Here is a 21,096-nt window from a genome sequence, read left to right on the forward strand (position 1 = left end):
TCTGGCATCCCAGGGACATCCTCAAGGCCTCTGCAAACTCAGTGCTGGAGCTGGGTCACCAGGGGCGCCCTAAGGAGCCTGGAACTGAAGCCTCAGGACCCCGCCCTGGCTGATTTTTGTCGTGAGCTGTGGCAGTTCCCAGCCCACGGGAGGGGAGGGGAAAAGAGCCATGGGTCCAGGGATAGGAGCGACCGGCCCATCCACGCTCCACCGTAGACCACGGTGGGGGGGCCACACATTCTCTACAGACACTGTCCCCGAACAACTGTGGCATCTGACAGAGCCGACTCCTGCCCTGCTCCCAGTTCACCTTAGACCTGGGAGACGAGGTTTTGACTTCACTGCTCTGCGTGGCCTGGTGCAGGGCTCCCGTGAGCAGACGGCCCATGGGCCACGAGCCAGGTATATGGAAGAGCCTGCGCCTTGTCCTCCAGGCTGGCCCAGTCCAACGGCGTGGCTCAACTGAAACCACACCCAGAACTCAGAGAGGGGAAGACCTCGCAGTGGGGCGGGCCCAGACCAAGCCCCTCCACTGCCATCACAGGTTTACAGCAGAGCAGAGGGGCAGGCTGGATACAGGCAGCCCAGGCCACAGGTCATGGGACCCACACCAGGCCACAGAAACAGGCTTGCTGAGGGTATCAGAAAATCCCAGGTCACAGTGGTTTGAAGAAGAAGTTTATTTCTCGGCCATGTAGGCAGGAGGAGGCAGTCCAGGGCTCGGTCACCTCAGGTTTCAGGGAGGCAGGCTCCATCTGCCGCCCCATCATCCTGGTTCACGCCTCCCTCCTCATGGTCACCTCTGTGTTCAAGGAAGTGCTTGGCAGGGCGCGGTGGCTCATGCCTATAATCCCAGCACTTTGGGAGGCCGAGGCAGGTGGATCATGAAGTCAAAAGATCAAGACCATCCTGGCTAACACGGTGAAACCCCGTCTCTACTAAAAATACAAAAACATTAGCTGGATGTGGTGGCGGGCGCCTGTAGTCCCAGCTACTCAGGAGGCTGAGGCAGGAGAATGGCGTGAACCCGGGAGGCGGAGCTTGCAGTGAGCCGAGATAACACCATTGCACTCCAGTTTGGGCGACAGAGCGAGACTCCGTCTCAAAAAAAAAAAAAAAAAAAAAGAAAGGAAGTGCTCAAGTTCAGGCTGAGGTAGGTTGTGTGCAGTGGCCTCCCTCAAGCGTGTCACCCCCAGGCAGCTCCCTGCTGCGCCTGGACCCACCTGTGCCCTTGGCTCACTCCATCTTGCTGGGTTTCCCATCTCTGTCTTGCTGGCTGCTTTCAGAGACCAGGCCCAGAGTCCCCAAGACTCAGGTGACCTTGACTACCCCTGGAATCCTGGACTAAAGATCTGCAATAGAAATGTGTCCAGCAGGGAACCATCCTGTTTGCTTTGCTTTTCTGAGTTCCTACAACCAACCGGCCAGGGCGTGCTGTGGGGCACAGGGATGCAGGCCCTGGAGTACGGCCACTTCTGCCTGGGGGCGTCTGGGGGGTTTCCTGAGTGAGGTGGGGTCTCACCAGCTCCAGGAGACACCACTGCCACGCACAAGGCAGGGGTGGGGGTGGAGGATCACCTCCGTGAGGACCCAGACCCCACCCACTGTGGCTGTGGTGGAGACTGCAGGTCTGTCCCAAGGCCCCAGGCCGGACACCTGCAAGAACAGAACCTGGGGGTGACGGAGAGGGGATTCCATCAGGCCAGTCCGGGGCTTGAACCCCAGCCAGGGCAGCTGCTGTCTGCTGCCCCACCGGTAACGCACCAACCCAGCTGGTTTTCAGCTCCCCTCCGCACCAACACCATGCTCATGACATAGGCCAGCTGGGCCCTCTAACACCCCCACTCCCACACAGACTGGTCTGCATGGAGGCTGGTGCCGCCTGTGCTGTCCAGACGCTGCCTGACTGCACTAATGGCCAGAGCCCCCTGCAGACAGACAGCTCAAGGGGAGCTCCACCATGCGGGAGATGGTCCAGCACTGCAGTCACTGAGGCTGCTCATCCCTCCCCAAACTGAGATGTCCCTCCCTCCAGATGCCCCCCCCCCAACCGAAACCCCAGCATGCTGGGCATGCTCTGGCCACCCCACACAGGGGCCTCAGGGTGGGAGGGCTGGAGGCTGTCTGTAAAGGGCAAGGCCCCTTCCAGTAGGTAAGATGGGGTGGGGCAGGCAGGGTCCCCTCCTCACCTGATGGGCCCTCGAGGCCAGGCTGCAGGCAGGCAGGAGGAGGCTGAAGCAGTGGGGTCAGGCCCGGGGAGCGGGGGCCCTGCCTTCCTTCCTCAACACACGGGGCTGCCCAGGCCCCGCTCCTGGGGCCGGGCCCACACCCCACAGACACTGGTGTCAGATGCTTCGGCTTGAAGGAGCTCCACATGGACCAGCCGCAGCTGCCCCTGGCTCTGCCCGGCCCAGGCAATACCACAGCATCACCAAGGCTCATCTAGCCATGGGCCCAGCCCCCAGGCCCTGAGAGGCACCCCAGGTGCCTCAGTCACAGTCCCAGGCAGCTCAGGTCCCAGGCGGCTCACAGTCACCATCCTTGACTTCATCGTAGCAGATATGGAGTGCTTTCAGCTTGTGATGAGCACAGGCTCCCGACCCTGGGAGAGTCCAGACGTGCCCACTGGAGAGGCCTCAGGCCCTGATGATACCCACTCCTCAGACACGCAAACCCGGAGCCAGGGAGGCCTCAACGAACTGCATACTCTCCCAACAGACCAAGCTCACCCCACACCAGTGCAAGGCCCTTTCAGACCCAGCCTGGCCACCCCAATGGACCTGGCCAGCACCTCCCCCAGCCCCACCCTCTCCAGACAGGCGCCAAGCTATGGTGACCCGCCTCTCAGCAGGCACGGCTCCTCCTCTGATGCGTCCCCGAGGTTGAGTCGTTACCCCTCATCCACCTGACTGGGCTGCACATGGCCTCAGTGCAGAGCCAGGTTTTTTGGGGTTTGTTTTTTTTTTTTTTTGGAGACGGAGTCTCGCTCTGTCACCCAGGCTGGAGTGCAATGGCGCAATCTCGGCTCACTGCAAGCTCCGCCTCCCAGGTTCACGCCATTCTCCTGCCTCAGCCTCTCGGAGTAGCTGGGACTACAGGCGCCCGCCACCACGCCCGACTAATTTTTTGTATTTTTAGTAGAGACAGGGTTTCACTGTGGTCTCGATCTCCTGACCTCGTGATCCGCCCGCCTCGGCTTCCCAAAGTGCTGGGATTACGAGCCACCGCGCCCGGCCTAGAGCCAGGTTTTAGTAGTGGGTAAAAGGGCTCCCTTGCTGTGCTTTACCAGAGAATGCAACACCCCCCCAAAGCTCCTTCATGACCCACTGTGACCTGCAGCACCACCAAGCCGATCCCCAACCCTGTGTCCCAGGCCACCAGCCTCTGAGGGCAGGCACTTGAAGAGCCACCGGGCCACAGAGGATGGAGGCAGGGAGTACATTCTGCCTTCAGGAGGGCACGCTCTCAAAGACAGAGCCGCCCCAAACTGTCAGCAGGTGACCTTCAGCTCTGGGAAGGCAAGGGGAGGAGCTCAGGGCCGTGGCCAGAGCCCAGGAGAAGCCCATGCCCAGCACTGCAGGGCTCTGGCGACTGCCTAATGCCCTGTCCGCAAAGCCCTACTTGCCCCTCCAGCAAACCAGGGCCCCTGAGGCTCCAGAAGCCCCAGCTCCCAGCCTTAGCAGCCTGGCTCTGGGGCTGAGCTCCGGGAAGGGCAGGGTGGGGGTAGGCTCCTGAGGTTTATTTTCTCACATTTCTTCCAGACATGCTTCTGCTGATCCTCAAAATGGCAAAAGCCAGGATGCTCAATTCTCAAAGCTCAACAGCGGATGGCACATTTGATAACAAAAATCAGTAATATTTAGAAACAAATTTGATTAAATTCATAAGTGCCTGAATAAATCATACTCGCAGACTTAATATAAAACGTGTGAAAGCTTATTCGCAGGCCAAATGAAATTACTGCAGAGCATTAAAAACCAGCAAGGGGAGGCCTGTCGGCCCAGCTGGTGCTGTCACCCCCACCCATGTCATGTGCGGTCACCAGGCTATCCCTCCCCACCAGGTGTCGGTGGGGCCCTGGGCACAGGCTCTAGGTTTGGGGCCCTTTAGCACCTCTCTGACCACTGGACTCCAATGACACCTCAGAGAATTCTGCCTGTGCCTGCCTGGACCACCAAGGCTGCCCCCTCCCCCAGCACCGATTCTGGGGCCCCTTCAGCAGGGGGGCGGCCCCTCTGTTCCACTTAACCTTCCATGCCTGGGCACAGCAGGCGTGACAGTAATGCAGAGAATCTAACTTACTTTACATGTCATCAAACCCAAATCCAACGGGGGTACCCAAACCAGACTGATGGGCCTGCCAGCCTCCACCCACAGGAACACACTGGTGACTTACTGTAGCAGACTCGGGAGGTAGCTTCTCCTCCTAGCTGCCTTTGTCCCCAACTCCTTGGACATCCCTTAGCCCAGGGGGAAGGTCAAGGGCACACCTGACACCCTCGGACAGGGCCAGAGGGAGTGGGTCTCGGCAGGAAGTCACCAACAGCTGGCTTCCCACACAGGGAAGAGGGAAGTGATGGCAGACCACATCCCCACTATCTATCCATCCATTCACCCACCCACCCACTCCGGGTCACCAAGCTGCACCCTGTCCTTTGCTCTGACATCTAAAGTCTCCGAGTCATGCCGGTTCTCTCCTCCCAAAGATCGGCTTGGATCTGTTCCCTTCTCCGTTCCTTGCTGCCACGAAGCTGTTCAAAGTCTGAAGCTAAGCGCACCGTCAATCCCTCCACAAATAACCACAGGGCAACGAGTGCCTGCCAGGCACAGCAGTGAACAAAACCCGCCCTCGGCCGGGGGCGGTGGCTCACGCCTGTAATCCCAGCACTTTGGGAGGCCAAGGCGAGCCTAGGAGCGGATCACGAGGTCAGGAGTTCGCGACCAGTCCGGCCAACATAGTGAAACCCTGTCTCTACCATAAAAATACAAAAAATTGGCCGGGTGTAGTAGTGTGCGCCTGTAATCCCAGCTACTCGGGAGGCTGAGACAGGAGAATCGCTTGAACCCGGGAGGCGGAGGTTGCAGTGAGCTCGCGCCGCTGCACTCCAGCCTGGGCAACAGTGCGAGAGTCTTGTCAAAAAAAAAAAAAATCCGCCCTGTCAGTGTGGGGCGTTGACGCGGATCCTCCTGCCTGGACCCCTACAGCGTCACCCCCTCCTCTGTCCCTGCCAGAGGCGCCACCTCTGGACTCACCCAGGGTCAGACCCTGGTCGACAGTGCTCCCCGCCCGGACCCTGCACCGGCCGCTGGATGAAGCCTCGGCGCTGCGCCGTTCACACGCTCCGTGTCGCTGCCGCGAAGCTCGCGCGGGCCTGCGAGCCGGTGCCCCGGCCTCCCTTCCCTGCTTCCAGCGAACCTCGGCGCCTGCTGATCCCCCGCCGGGCGCGCCCTTCCATTCGGGTCTCAGCGGCAGTGTCACCTCCCCGGAGACGCCCCCCGTTGCACCCCATTTTCCACCCTCAAGCTCGTCGCTCTTCCTGCCCGCACAGCCCGCCTGCCGCGCCCACCCGGTGGAGGTCTGCCTGCCCGGAGGCTGCGTCCACGCGAGCACCCCAAACGCCACCGGTGGGCTTTGACCGCACGAACGCACGCCCTGATCCAGCCTGTCTCTCCGAGCTACTTCCGCCCTGCGGGCCCCCACGCCCGCCACGCAAGGCCGCAGAGCCTGCGAACTCCTCCTGTGCGACCACCCCGCCGCCCTCAGCACAGCCGGGCCCGGAGCCCCGCCTCCACCGCCCGCGTCAGGGGCCGGAGTCGGCCCGGGCGGGCCCAGTGCGCCGCGCAAGGAAAGGGGCGGGGCACGGGCGCGTTAATACCCTCCGCGCCGCAGGACGAGCCTCTGTCATTGCGCGGCGCTCCCAGGCTCAGCAGGCTACCCATGTGCCCGCTCCAGGAAGCGTGCAACCAGCCCGGTGAGTCCCAGGGACTTTAACGGCGAGCAGACACCTCGAACGTCCCCAACGCGGCTCCCACAAACTGCCTTGACTCTAACGCTTCCCCGCTGGCGCCCATTGGGCCAGACGTTTACGTCATCGCTGCGCGCCGGGCGGCGGCGACTTCCCGCTCCTTGACTCTGACATCAGAGCGGCGCCGGCCTCGGCGGCTGAGGAAAGCAGAAGGAGGTGGTGGCGGCGGGAAGATGTAAGTTGGGGCGGAATCCGACCGCATCCGTGTTTCGGGGACTGCCCGTCAGGCCCGGCAGGACGCATCGTGAAGCCGGTCCACTCCTCAGCCCCGCAGTGCGGCGGTGGCCTGGCAGCGCGGTGCGGGCTCCGAGGAGAAAGAGTGTGGCCCGGGGCGGGCGGAGTGGGAGGTGTCGAGGCCGTGGCCCGGAAGTGGTCCGTACCGCTGCGGACGGAAGGGCGCCTCTGCTTCGTACGCTCGGTGGTGGCCCAGCCAGGCCCGCGGGACTCAGACCAGCGGGGCGCGCGGCCTCCGCCCTTGGGGCCCTCCCGCCGGGCCGGAGACCCAAGCCCCCAACGCCAGGCCCTGCCCTGGAAGCGCTCGCGGCCCGGCGCCTGGACGGGGGAGTTGTGAGTGAACGCGGACGGGGAGCGGCGAGGTCGGCGTGTCGGGCCGGTGTCGGCGGGCGCGGAGTTTCTTTGTGGGATGCGGTGGAAGGTCGGCCGATCCCCGCTTCGGAGTCATTAATTCAAACGTGTACTCCGCGAACGTTTCTCGGACTCCCGTGTGCAATTATCGGCGCTAGGCCGTGGGGATACGGCCCACTATGGACCGAGCACGGTGGCCGAGCTCAGTTTGATGGGTTGCCCCAGAGGGGTGGATACGGGAAGGTTAAGGTTGGTGGAGGAGAAACGTGGAGTAGCCTTTTTGTCTTGATTCCGCATGAACTGTGCCTGAAATGTACTTTTAAATGGGGAAGGTGCTCTGAAGATTTGTGCCGGAACGCCGTCTCCTCGAGATTTAACTAATTGTTTTCTCCTCTCTCTGGCTGTTGGACGCGCACCTTTCCGGAGGATGGGGGAGGTAACCGAGGTCCTGAACCGGTACCTGAACTTGGGTGAACAGAGAACCTCAACTTTTGCTTTCTAGCACTCGACCGCGCCCAGCAAGGCGTCTGCTTACTCAGTAGTTCTTAGTGTTTGGAGTGCTTAAGAGTAACTGGTGGTGTTTGATTTCACAAAGTACATTCGGGCAGATCTTTAGTTCTGCGGGGTGGGGCTGGAATCTGCGGGTGTGACCTCCACTCTAGGTCTGTGCTGTCCAGTAAAGCAGCCATTGGCCACATGTGGCTACTAAGCATGTGAAATACAGCTAATCAAAACTGAGATGTTAAAACACATACCAGTTTTAGAAGACTATGAAAAAAAGTAAACCTTTATTAGATTTTTATGTTGATTATATGTTGGAAAGATAATATTTGGTATGTGTCAAATGTTAAAAATTAATTTCACCCATTTTTGTGACGTGACTACTAAGGAATTTCAGGTGATGCTTGTGGCTCCTCACACTGTTTCTATCGGACAGTGCTGCTGCGGGTGATCCTAAGGCGGGGGGGTGCAGGAACCTTGCTGAGAGTTCAGAAATTACATGTAACTTTGGAGACAAATGTCTGTGGGGGAAGGAGCCTCCGGACGTGGAGATACAACTCTTGCTCCTAACATTTATCGAGTCTTTAATTAATGCCCTGGGTAACTATAAGGTTGGAACTGTAATTGTCACCATATTGATGATGAGAAACTTGAGAAAGGATAAGTGACTTGTCTAAAATTACACAGTAAAACCTCAAATCAAACCCAGGCCCTCTGGCTCCAGACTCTGAATTATACTCTGAATGATACTCACTGATTGTCCGAGGACACCAGTAGTGTCGAGGCACTATCTACTGGGTGTCTGCAGAACCTTACTGTTCTAAAGCAAAACATGAGACCCCTGGACAAGAGCAGCAAAGGTGGTGTTCGGCCCTCCCTGGCTCTCATTTGACTGTTCAAAGCCAGGTGCTTTTCTTTCTTGGGTCAGAACATGTTTTCAGCAGCATTTTGAAGCACCCCTGGCATGCACTGCACAGGGAAACCAGGACCACATTGGTGTGCTGTGTCCTCCTTACCAGCTGGCTCTTGGAGAAGGTGAGACAGAAGTAGCTCAGACTCAATTCCTGAGAGCTTCACTTAACAACTCCTGCAGCTTGTGCAGAGCCTTACTGGAAATACTGAAGGCAGAGGTCTCTGGAAAATAGGGCCCATAACTAATTCGTAATTTGTTTTTGAGTAATTTCTTACCATTATTTGAGCACATTCTGCAGTCCAGGCGTTTTGCTAAACTCTTACGTGGCAGGCAGTCTCTCACGCAATTTCAATGCCTACTATTTTTCTCCATCTTATTTTTGAAAAATGTTAAAAAACACAGGAAGGTCGAATTATACGGTTAATACTCACATAAAGACCACTCAAGGGCCAGTTCTGGTGGCTCACGCCTGTAATCCCAGCACTTTTGGGAGGCCGAGGTTGGCAGATCACGAGGTCAGGAGTTGGAGACCAGCCTGGTCAATATAGTGAAACCCTGTCTGTACTGAAAATACAAAAATTAGCTAGGCGTGGTGGCACGCACCTGTAGTCCCAGCTACTCGGGAGGCTGACACAGAAGAAATGCTTGAACCCAGGAGGCGGAGGTTGCAGTGAGCCAAGATTGCGCCACTGCACTCCAGCCTGGGTGACAGAGCAAGACTCCATCTCAAAAAAAAAAAAAAAAAAATCAGAGGTTAAGAGTCTATAAGTTACATTTCTGCTATATTTGCTGTATGGTGTATCTAGCCACCCATCAATCTTATTTTTTCTTTCAAAGTAAATTGCAGACTTGCATGTATCTTCCCCTGCACTCAATATGCATATTATTAAAGTACAGTGCAATAACTGCTTTTTAAAATGATTCTTCTACTGCTTTTTAGATGTTCATATGGTACATTTCATCTGCGTGCTTTTGGGTATTAAGTGTTTTGATGCTGGTACCAGTCACTTTTGAAATGATTTTTGCTTCCAGTCACATCCAGTGTATCCTAAAGGGAAATTGCAATAAAACAGGAGATCTAATCCTATCTGGAGACCACCCTTGAGTTAGGTTTTTCTCTGTTCTACATGTGAATGTGGTGCTGTGGCATTTTGAAAGGACTGCAGGGGCTCATCAAACTTGTGGGTGAAAACTGAATTGTTCAGCCTGTAAAATAACAGTGATGGTCTCCACCATCTCCATTTTTTTAAGAAAAAGATGAGCTGGGGCGACAGTTGTGCCTGTGCCTCCTGTGTGGGGTAGAGACGCCTCCATGAGCACATGGGGACTGTCCCTATGTGTTCCTAATTGTGTGGACACTCACTGCTTACCGTGCTCCCTTGCTGCCTTTTTGTGTGCTCAGCTTTTGACTGCAAAGTAGACTTGTTGCCTTGCCAATTCGTTCACTCTTTAAACCCTTTTATCTTGTTATTAGGCTGCTCTTTGGCGTAAATTGCAATCGATTAGGGATCGTTTCTCAGAATCAAATTAGAAGTGAGAGTTCAGATAAGTGAGGCCGCCATTGCTGCTTTGAACACCTCAGAAGGGGAGAATGGATTTATCAGGAGTGAAAAAGAAGAGCTTGCTAGGAGTCAAAGAAAATAATAAAAAGTCCAGCACTAGGTAATCCTTCTGTAAGATTTTTCTAGTGCTACTTGGGGGTGCTTACTGCTAGGGACCCGCAGAAAGGGGAAAGTTGAGAATGTTCTGCATTCTACAGTGAGTGTTCTGAGCCACAGACCACTTTGCTCTGTGGTCACCTCGGGTCTCTGTGGCCCTGCTGATGCTGATCCCCTGTTTTGGGTTGTGCTGTTTGGGTTTGGTCACAGGAGCACGCAATCTCACACTCTTCCTCACCATCCAGGGCTCCTTCACCTACCAAACGCAAAGACCGCTCAGATGAGAAGTCCAAGGATCGCTCAAAAGATAAAGGGGCCACCAAGGAGTCGAGTGAGAAGGATCGCGGCAGGGACAAAACCCGAAAGAGGCGCAGCGCTTCCAGTGGTAGCAGCAGTACCAGGTGGGGCGGGCTGGCCTGGAGCCTGGAGAGGACCTGTGCCACAGCCACACCCCCACTCCCCACAGATGGCTTGGTTTTCTTGATTATTAACAAAGAAAACACATCCTCTGATTGTTAGTAGAGACCCTAATTTATGGCAGACTGGCCAGGTACACTGGCTCATGCCTGTAATCCCAGCACTTTGGGAGGCCGAGGCAGGAAGATTGCTTGAGGCGTGGAGTTCAAGACCAGTCTGGACAACAAAACAAGAGCTGGTCTCTACAAAAAAAAAAAAAAAAGACTAATTTGTAAAATTAGCTGAGCGTGGTGGCATGCATCTGTAGTCCCAGCTACTTGGGAGGGCTGAGGCAAGAGGATGGCTTGAGCCCAGGAGTTTGAGGAAAATAAACAAAACTAGCCAGGTGTGGTGGTACACGCCTGTACTCCCAGCTACTCGGGAGGCTGAGTCAGGAGGATGGCTTCATTCCAGGGGGTTGAAGCTGCAGTGTGCGGAGATCATGCCACTGCACTCCAGCCTGGGTAGCAGACCCTGTCTCAAAAGAAAAAATCAGCCTAGCCTGGGTCAGCATCAGCCAGCAGCTGCCTTCCCAGCCTGAGTTGGCAGTTCTGACTTTTGCCAGAGTCCTTTGCCTACCAGCAGGAAAGGCTTCTCTATGGGTAGAAGGCAGCCCGTCACCTCTGTCCTGTCCCACACACAATGTGACACCTAGGGCTGTGACTTGCTAGGGGATTGGGGGGTGATGTTTTCCCCACTGGGGAAAGCAGTGAGGCCTGGAGGCACCCGAACAGCAGCTTTCTCCTGGGGGGAGCACAACAGAATTGGAGGAGGCATCTGTACTGTGAGACTTGTTGTGTGGTGGTTGTGACCCCTCATCTTGCCCTCAGGTCTCGGTCCAGCTCGACTTCCAGCTCAGGCTCCAGCACCAGCACTGGCTCAAGCAGTGGCTCCAGCTCTTCCTCAGCATCCAGCCGCTCAGGAAGCTCCAGCACCTCCCGCAGCTCCAGCTCTAGCAGCTCTTCTGGCTCTCCAAGTCCTTCTCGGCGCAGACACGACAACAGGAGGCGCTCCCGCTCCAAGTGAGTGCCCTGCGCCTGGGAACTAAAGTTTACAAGCTCGGGGCTACAGATTTACCATTGAGGTTATAAAAGGGACCCACAAGGAGTCTTTCTGTTTAATAGGATTTCTGAGACAGGAATAATGTACATGAACTAGCAGGAAAGTCTTCCTTATGAAAACTGTCACACAAGCAGATAAGAGCTTACTCGAAAGGCATCTAGTACATTTTGACTTGACAGAAATTGTTTCTGGTGTTTCGTTTTCTCAATCAGATCCAAACCACCTAAAAGAGATGAAAAGGAGAGGAAGAGGCGGAGCCCATCTCCTAAGCCCACCAAAGTGCACATTGGGAGACTCACCAGGAATGTGACAAAGGTGAGGATCATGGATCTCTCCCGTGGGCAGTGGGGTGTGGACAAGCAGGCCTGTGCCTGCAGGTGAACTTAGAACGTAGCCTTTTGGAGGACTGGGGTGGTGGCACGTGGTTTGAGTAAAGCATTGATGAGTTCCTCTTGGTGGACCATTAATACATGTGTCTAGGAGATTTATCCCAGAACAACACTGGTACTCATCAGGTGGAATGTTTTACCCTGCCGAGGTTTTAGTCACGATGTGGTGAACTCTCTGTGTCTGACATGACTGACTGGTAGCTGGGCGTTCAGGTGACCCTTCTTTCCCTCTAGGATCACATCATGGAGATATTTTCCACCTATGGGAAAATTAAAATGATTGACATGCCCGTGGAAAGGATGCATCCCCATCTGTCCAAAGGCTATGCATACGTAGAGTTTGAGAATCCAGATGAAGCTGAGAAGGCGCTGAAGCACATGGATGGAGGTGGGTGACCCTGCCACACACCCCTGACCTCTCAAAGACCTGCCGCCACTAGGGGCTTTCAAACTGATTTCCAGCTGGGCTGCACTTCTTTTTGTTTGTTTGAGACGGAGTTTCACACTTGCTGACCAGGCTGGGGTGCAGTTCCTGGACCAAACTGAGGTTTGGGCTGCTATTTCTCATGGCCCAGTAACAGGATGCACATTAACTGAGTAGGTAGAGTTGTTATTTCTGCAACCAGTTGCAGGGAAAAGGCCTGGAAATTATTGCCAGACCAACTTAAAATTACAAAGTTTTTCAGAGCTTATATGCTTTTTAAGCTATATGTCTATATGTATGTGAACATTTATCTAAAGACATGAGTTATTAACTTCTTTTAATCTATTAACTAAGGATTGAGTCTTGAAGACCTTGCTCTGGAGCCTCAGTAAATTTACTTAATTTAAATGGCTCTAAGTGCTGGGGTAATTACCCTTACTTTGCCTTCTGCTAAATCTCAGAGGTTTGGGGAGTTTTGTTCCCAGTAAAACTGGCTTAATCCTAAATGGGTCCTGACGTATTCTTCGTTATTTTGTTATGTTTTAAGGCCCAGGAAAGGCCTAAGCTAAACTCTTGGTGGGCTTTTCTTATATCCCAGCCTTTGTATAAGGGCCTTGGCTTGTAATATTTAACTACTCAGACAGTACTAAAACACTTGTTACGGAGGCCTGCGTTAGTGAGACCTGGCCTGCCACAATCCCCACTGTCAATTTGCTCATGCTTTTTATCATGCATGTATATTTATTTATTAATCACGAGAATCGTAGGGAGATAGAGCATTGTAATCTTTCTGGCTGCTTCCTGCTGAGAGAGGGTTGTCATCATGGGGCACCGAACACAGCGGTGGAGTGGAAGAGGTCGATTTGTTCCCAGTAGGACTTTCTGTTTTGGGGGCCTAGAGGCAGCACCTGCTGAAACATAATAGTATGCAACAGCAACACATACAAATAGGTTGCTGCTGTTTTCTTCTGAAGTTTAGTCTTCAGTTTACAGGGCTTGAGGAAAGCACAGCTTAGAGTTCAGTGATTTCCAATTAGGAAAAAGGAAAAGAAAAAGGAAAAAATTGAAAACAGTATGAGTGTACTATAGTTTCTGAAACAATTTTTTTTTCTTTTTTTTTTTTTTTTTTTTTGCGACAGAGTCTTGGAGTACAGTAGCACCATCTCTGCCCACTGCAAGCTCCGCCTACTGGGTTCACGTCATTCTCCTGCCTCAGCCCCCCAAGTAGCTGGGACTGACTACAGGCGCCTGCCACCACGCCCAGCTAATTTTTTGTGTTTTTAGTAGGCACGGGGTTTCACCGTGTTAGCCAGGATGATCTCCATCTCCTGACCTTGTGATCCGCCCACCTCGGCCTCCCAAAGTGCTGGGATTACAGGCGTGAGCCACCGTGCCCGGCCAACAATTTTCTTTTTAGCTTCCCATTTTTATTAAAAGACAAATAGGACTGGTTTGCTTTATTATACTTGGCTTAATTATTTGTATGCAGTGGAGCAAGAATCATAATTTTTTCTATAGGCCTTTTAAATGGGCTTGTATGGAGCTTCATTCCATACAAGGAATCTGAGATAATACCTTTTTAAACCCAAGCCCAGCCATGGATATGTACAATTAAATACCTATGAGTTGGGTGAAATCCTCTCCTCTTGAGGTTCCAGGATAACTTGAGGTTTTTGTCCCTTAGAAAGTGACATGTTTTCCCACAGATTAGAAACCCTGTACAGGGACTGTGTACACAAAACAGGAGGCCAGTTTTTTCTTTGTGTTCTGTTACAAAAGAGTACAGATTTTTATTGCACTTATGCAAATAACTATCTTGCCATAAACTAAGAATACGTACAAATAGACTGGGCAAGATGGATCACCTGAGGTCAGGAGTTTGAGACCAGCATGGCCAACATGGTGAAACCCCATCTCTAATAAAAATACAAAAATTAGCCGGGCATGGTGGCACACACCTGTGGTCCCAGCTACTCGGGAGGCTGAGGCAGGAGAATTGCTTGAACCTAGGAGGCAGGGATTGCAACGAGCCAAGATTACGCCACTGCACTCCAGTCTGGGCGACAAAGTGATACTAGGTCTCAAAAAATAAAAAAAGAATGCACACACACACACACACAAATAGTTTCCAAATTCTGAAGAAATTAGGTAGAGAGAAACAAATATGTTCCAAGTTTTGTTCCTAGGAGTAAACTTAATTGTTGAAAGCTGTTAATAGCTTGAAACTTTTTTTTTTTGACTTTGAAAAGTAAAAGGATTAGGAATATTTTAAGCAAAAAGTTGAAAAGATTACTTTAGTGTTCTATTAGTTCATTTTATGCAGTTAATTTCTGCCCTGCTTGATATTAATGAACACTTTACCTCTCTTTTTTTTTGTTGTTGAGATGGAGTCTTGCTCTGTCACCTGGGCTGGAGTGCAGTGGCACAATCTCGGCTCACTGCAAGCTCCGCCTCCCGGGTTCACGCTATTCTCCTGACTCGGCCTCTCGAGTAGCTGGGACTACAGGCGCCCACCACCACGCCCGGCTAATTTTTTGTATTTTTAGTAGAGACGGGGTTTCACCCTGTTAGCCGGGATGGTCTGGATCTCCTGACCTCGTGATCCGCCTGCCTCAGCCTCCCAAAGTGCTGGGATTACAAGCGTGAGCCGCCGCGCCCGGCCTTATTTTAGTTCTTTAAGAGTCCTGAATGTTTTTCCTTTATTCTGATGTCACAATCTGCAAAGTTATTAGAAACCTGTATTTAAGAGCACCTGTTAGAACTCTATAGCTGATTATAAAACCACCTTCTAAAGAGGATTAAAACAAGACAGTTGTTTATGGATGACAGAAAGGTTTTAGGGCAGCCATAGTTAAAGACACAATTGACGGGGAAATTTGTTACCTCTGTGGCACACGATAATTTAACATAATTATAATTATTACTGAAAATGTAAACTAGGATACATTGCAATTGTAGGAGTTTTACGTGATTTTGGGACACATATCATTAACATTTATACAAATACAGCCCAAACAAAGCTAAATGTTAAACCCATTCCTTTTTTGAGACTGTTTTTTCTGCTCTTGTTTCCCAGGCTGGAGTACAATGGTGCAATTTTGGCTCACTGCAACCTCTGCCTCCTGGGTTCAAGCAATTCTCCTGCCTTAGCCTGCCAAGTAGCTGGGATTACAGGCACCCTCCACTATATCCAGCTAATTTTTGTATTTTTAGTAGACCCATGGTTTCACCATGTTGGCCAGGTTGGTCTTCAACTCCTGACCTCAGGTGATCCACCTGCACGTTGGCCTCCTAAAGAGCTGGGATTACAGGCGTGAGCCACCGCACCTGGCCTAAATGTAATTTTAATGCTTAATTTACAGAAAAACTGGATGATACCCCTTTAACTTTAGCCAGCATGTTTACATAGAGAATTTTCTTTACGATCAACCTTCCACACCTTTTTTTGAGACAGTCTTGCTCTGTCGCCCACGCTGGAGTGCAGTGGCATGATTTTGGCTCACCGCAACTTCCACCTCCTGGGTTCAAGCAATTCTTCTGCCTCAGCCTCCCCAAGTAGCTGGGATTACAGGCTCCCGCCACCACGCCTGGCTAATATTTGTGTTTTTAGTAGAGATGGGGTTTCACCATGTTGGCCAGGCCTGTCTCAAACTGCTGACCTCAGATGATCCTCCCGCCTCGACCTCCCAAAGTGCTGGGATTACAGGCGTGAGCCAATGCGCCCGGCATGGATTCCAGTTCTTAGTGGGTGCGTAATTACTGAAAAGATGTTTTAGGAACACCTTTTTTTTGTAGCTCCAGTTTAAAGGAACACTATTCTTGGGGAAAAAATTAGCAAATATGCATAGATTAACATTTTAGGGAGTTTCCAATCTGTTAAAAGCTTAAGGATCAAATTCAGGCTTCTTACATTTGGCTTTTTATATGGGAATATTTCCTTTAATCATTTCTGAGAACCAGAAGTTTCCCAGTATTTCAGCATTTTTAGTTTTATTTTGCTGAGTGACTGGATTTACTGAATTTATACAGTTTATTTCTCAAACAGTTGTATCTCGTAACCACTTATGACATTTATAGCTATTTGTATTTGGCAGAATGGTTTTAAAAGCACATGGACCCTTGTGAATAGTTTTGGGTGGCATTTTGTCCTCAAGTCAGCATTTTGAGGAATGTGAAGTCGTCTCTGCTCCACTCCCTGCTGCTGTGACTGAGGCAGCTGGCGCTGAGAACACAGCCCACAGTGCTGTCTGGGCTGCCAGGCCTGGTGGGGAGTGGAGTGTGCGTGTCCCAGAACTTTCCGTCATCTGAGGCCCTGTTAACAAACTGTATAAGTAGCTTAACTGTTTTTTTTCAATAATTGCCGTTCAGGCATTCGGAAAGTTTCCTTTGTATTTGGCTAACTTTTCTTACAAGTTACCTAAGTCCTGAAATGAGTTAGGAGCTCTGTGCCCTCACATCAGCTGTTGGCTTTGTAAGTCACACCTTTGCTTTGGAGTCTGCTGATTATCTGCTGTTTGACAGTCTGAGCACTTGCTGAGCTAAAAACCCAGGAGACCCGGGTACCTTCTGGGTGGGTGTGATTATAGACGTTCCAACTTTTCTTAAGATTCTGGTAGGATTTTTGTGTGTGTGTCCCCCCTACTGTCTTTGAAGGGAGTGAGTCCACGCTGTCTCCAGAGGAGATGAGAAGGGGTTGGCCTTTACTGGCAGCTACACAGAAGATGGATTTTTCTTCATTACTGTAGAGTCAGTGCTGAGAAATCCCTGATTTGGGCTAACTTAGGCTGAGTTTACTGAAGTTAAACCTGTTAAGTATGTTCTGAATACATAGCCACATGCCGGAGTTAGTCCCCATATCCGTTGAAGGTAGGAGTTGAGAAAACAAAAGAGCCCTTTACCCCTTAGGGCACAGAAGGGGCTGTGCTTGGGCTCCGGGTATCCCCAGCTACCAGACAATTCTTGAGGTTGGGGTGCATGCTCCCCTGGGGTTCCTGGGTTTGCACCTCTATTTCCTTTCCTCTCTCCCTGGAGCCCACATCCCACACTGCCTCTCCTCGCTTCATGCACATGGGGTGTGTTTCAGTGCCATCCACATGCAGAGCCACCTCTCTGAGACTGCTTGTTTCCAAACAAAGTCCTTGGCATCTCCTGAAACTTCCTTCATGCAGCTTCCCACCAGAGCCCCACCTCTCCGTCAATGGAAGCTCATACGTCACCACCCCCCCATCCCATCCATCACCAAGCTCTGGCAGTTTTACTTCCCAGCTGTCCCCTGAATCCTTCCCTTTCCCTGCCAAATCATTTGATGTTGATTCAGGCCCCTCTCAGTGCTGCAGAGCCCTCCTAAGAGAACTTCTCTTAGCCCCAGACCCAGCTTGCCTTGGTTGGAGGAGAAGGAAACGCAAATGCACATACTACCTGCATGGCCCTGCCAGGAGGTCCCACCCTGACCCTGGGGCCTTCTGTTTGCCTGTCACTCGCTCTAGATGCTACCTTCTCTCACCAGTGCTTTGGATCCTTCTAGCACAGGGCCCAGCATAGCCCTTCTCTTCCACCTAGTGGATTCCAGCACATTCCTTTTTTTTTTTTTTTTTTTTTTTTCTTGAGATCGAGTCTCAGTTGTTGCCCAGGTTAGAGTGCTGTGGCATGATGTCAGCTCACTGCAGCCTCCTCCTCCTGGGTTCAAGAGATTCTTTTGCCTCAGCTCCTGAGTAGTTGCGATTACAGGCACACGCCACCCTGCCTGGCTAATTTTTGCATTTTTAGTAGAGATGGGGTTTCACCATGTTAGCCAGGCTGGTCTCTAACTCCTGACATTGTGATCCGCCTGCCTGGCTTCCCTAAGTGCTGGGATTACAGGCATGAGCCTCCGCATCTGGCCTCCAGTACATTCTTTAGCTCTTGACTTGGATGACTCTTGACCTGGGAGGCTGCCTCGACACGTGGAGATTGGTATCTCCTGTTAGTTTCCGTGGCCCTCTTTTCCTCATGAAACATTAGTCATGATATTATTTCTGTGATTATCTTTTCTTTTTTTTTTTTTTTTTTTTTGAGACGGAGTTTCGCTCTTGTTACTCAGGCTGGAGTGCAGTGGCACGATCTCCGCTCACTGCAGCCTCAACCTCCCGAGTAGCTGGGACTACAGGCGCCCACCACCACACCCAGCTGATTTATTGTCTTTTTAGTAGAGACAGTTTCACCATGTTAGCCAGGATGGTCTCGATCTCCTGACCTCGTGATCCACCCGCCTCAGCTTCCCAAAGTGCTGGGATTACAGGAGTGAGCCACCGTGCCCGGCCCTGTTTCTGTGATTATCTTACATTGTCATTGTCCCCCCAGGCCTGTCTCTTTCACTGTGGCATGCATTGTATAGGGTAGTTGCTTGTTAGATATTTTATGACTTGCTCTCTTTTTCAACAGGACAAATTGATGGCCAGGAGATCACTGCCACTGCCGTGCTGGCCCCCTGGCCTAGGCCACCCCCCAGGAGATTCAGCCCTCCCAGGAGAATGTTGCCACCACCACCCATGTGGCGCAGGTCTCCCCCACGGATGAGGAGAAGGTAAACAATTTGTAGTTTCAGTGGACTGATCAGGTCACAAACCTCATATGACCACGGTGACTTTCAGACCCTTTATTCAGCCGTGCCTGCCTTCCACTGCTATGTGGGCTGGCAGAGAGCAGGAGCCCCTCAGAGCTCGTGAGGAGAGCAGGAGGGCCACAGCTGCAGTAGGCCACAGGCAGGGGACGCCCTAGAGTTGCACCAACACAGCTTTATGAGTCTGGGCAGTGGCCTTCCTAGGAGACCACTAGACCTGTGAGCCCAGGTGCAGGCCCACTTTTTTCTGAGCTAACAAGAAGAGCTAGGAGAGGGAGAAGTTGGGGGTCAGAAGAGTTGTGGGGCGGGGGTGGTGATCCCTCGGCAGAGGCCACAGTTCAGCCTTCCCTTGCCAGTGATGAGCTGTGCTTTCAGCCTTTGGGGAAGAGGAGGAAAGCCTGGGCTTCTGCCTTGGGTCTCACAAGCACCCGTTCCCAAGAGCTCAGGGCAGGCCCATCAGGTGGGACCTGTCCCAACTTCTAGTATTAAAAAGTAAAACTTCTGCCGGGCATGGTGGCTCAAGCCTGTAATCACTTTGGGAGGCTGAGGCGGGCAGATCACAAGGTCAGGAGATCGAGACCACCCTGGCTAACACAGTGAAACCCTGTCTCTACTAAAAAATACAAAAACTTAGCCGGGCGTGGTGGCGGGCGCCTGTAGTCCCAGTTACTCGGGAGGCTGAGGCAGGAGAATGGCATAAACCCGGGAGGCGGAGCTTGCAGTGAGCCGAGATCGCGCCACTGCACTCTGGCCTGGAGACAGAGTGATTGATATTCCGTCTCAAAAAAGTAAAACTATGGGGAACTGCCCAGACAGAAGCTAGCTTGCCTCTACAGCCTGAGCTACTCTGATGTGGTTTCTCCTCTTCTTGCAGGTCCCGCTCCCCGAGGCGCAGGTCCCCCGTGCGCCGGAGATCACGCTCCCCGGGCCGCCGCCGCCACAGGAGCCGCTCCAGCTCCAACTCGTCCCGATAAACAGGCCACTGAAGCCCTCGCCCCTGTAACTTATACCCCACCCAGCTCAGTTTTGTCACTTTTCTAGCCAAAGGAGGATCAGTAGGAAAGCAAACCCTTTACTCGGGCAGGATTTGCAGGCAGCAATCAGCACCCCTCTGCCAGCCTGGCCCTGGCTGCGGAAGTGCTGTCGGTTTGGATGCTGTGTGCCTGTCAAGATTCCCTCCGGTTTTCTGGCTAGAAAGCTCACCCGTTTCCAATTTCTAAGAGTCAGTTCAGTGGCAGAGCCATCAGGGACAAGTGAGGCTCTTGGGGGTGGTTTGACCCTGCTTACCTGGGAACACACTTTTCCCTTCCCTGATGACCTGGGATGGTGGCCAGGCCGTGCCCTTGCCGTCTCTGGGCAGTGTCCTTTTGGAAGGGGAGCCGCCCCAGGCTTTAGTGCAGCTGCCAACCCTGTTAGGCCTGGCCTCTCGAGGCCTCTTCCGACTTCAAGGGTCACACACCCCCAAAAATGTTCTCACCCATGGTAGTTGCTGCGCATGGTTCTGTCTGTCGGTGCACCGACGCACACACCCCACCCCCCCCACTCTACTCTGAAATTGGCGAGTGAGTTGAGAGCCAGCTCTGCGGGGTCATCACACAGCCATGGTTGTGCCTGCCCTTCATGGTGGTCTTTCAGGTTATCTTGGCAACATGTACATTGCTTTTCTTTTTTTTTTTCTTTTTGCTTTTATTGTACAGTCAGTACTATAAAATTTCTCTTTGAGTTTTATACCTTTGTAGCATTTTAGATGACATTGTGTTTGTACTTTGTTGTGTAGAGTGGAAGAATTGTGTTGAATAAACCCAAGATTGGAATGCAAATCTAGTACTGGGTTCACTGCCTTCTCACTGTCCCCTCCCCCCTAGTAACTTTCTGTTCCTCACCATCCACAGTGGCACCTCCATGCTTTCAGCCGGGAGAACCTCAGGTTTCTGTGCTGTGGGTACCAGGTTGCTCCTATAGTGGACAAATAGGAGATGGTTTTATCGCCACCTCGGAATGTGCGTGTGTTTTCAGACAGACTCTCGCTCTGTCACCCAGGCTGGAGTATGTACCGTGGCGCGATCATAGCTCACTACAGCCTCCAACTCCTGCTTCAGTCTCCAGAGTAGCAGGAGCTAATTTTTTTTTTTTTTTTTTTTTTTGACAGAGTCTCTGTTGCCTGGGTTGGAGTGCAGTGGCGCAATATCGGCTCACTACAACCTCTGCCTCCTGGGTTCAAGTGATTTTCCTGCCTCAGCCTCCTTGAGTAGCTGGAATTACAGGCGCCCGCCACCATGCCCAGCTAATTTTTTGTATTTCTAGTAGAGACGGGGTTTCACCATATTGGCCTGGGTGGTCTCGAACTCCTGACCTCGTGATTTGCCCATCTCGGCCCCCCAAAGTGCTGGGATTATAGGTATGAGCCACCGCGCCCGGCAGCAGGGGCTAATTTTTAAAAATTTTCTGTAGCAACAAGGTGTTGCTATGTTGCCCAGCTGGTCC

The 21,096-nt window shown here is 52.3% G+C and overlaps 1 protein-coding gene across 4 annotated transcripts; it reads left to right on the forward strand.

The window, feature by feature from the left end:
- The first annotated feature begins 5,860 nt into the window (after window positions 1-5,860).
- On the forward strand, window positions 5,861-20,436 carry RNPS1 (RNA binding protein with serine rich domain 1). Of its 4 annotated transcripts, none has more exons than XM_030798802.1 (8): window positions 5,861-6,201; window positions 9,500-9,687; window positions 9,929-10,084; window positions 10,970-11,161; window positions 11,414-11,516; window positions 11,825-11,978; window positions 18,435-18,576; window positions 19,487-20,436. In XM_030798802.1, exons 2-8 carry the CDS (start codon window positions 9,617-9,619, stop codon window positions 19,584-19,586), a joined length of 918 nt encoding a protein of 305 aa, XP_030654662.1. In that variant the 5' UTR covers window positions 5,861-6,201; window positions 9,500-9,616; the 3' UTR covers window positions 19,587-20,436. The 4 variants fall into 4 exon arrangements, with proteins under 4 accessions (XP_030654662.1, XP_030654665.1, XP_030654663.1 ...); XM_030798803.1 differs by lacking the exon at window positions 5,861-6,201 and adding an exon at window positions 6,370-6,593; XM_030798805.1 differs by lacking the exon at window positions 9,500-9,687 and having other exon boundaries at window positions 19,487-20,429.
- The last annotated feature ends 660 nt before the right edge of the window (window positions 20,437-21,096 follow it).

This window comes from Nomascus leucogenys, chromosome 18 (assembly GCF_006542625.1).
Source record: "Nomascus leucogenys isolate Asia chromosome 18, Asia_NLE_v1, whole genome shotgun sequence".
In the NCBI taxonomy this organism is placed as follows: domain Eukaryota; kingdom Metazoa; phylum Chordata; class Mammalia; order Primates; family Hylobatidae; genus Nomascus; species Nomascus leucogenys.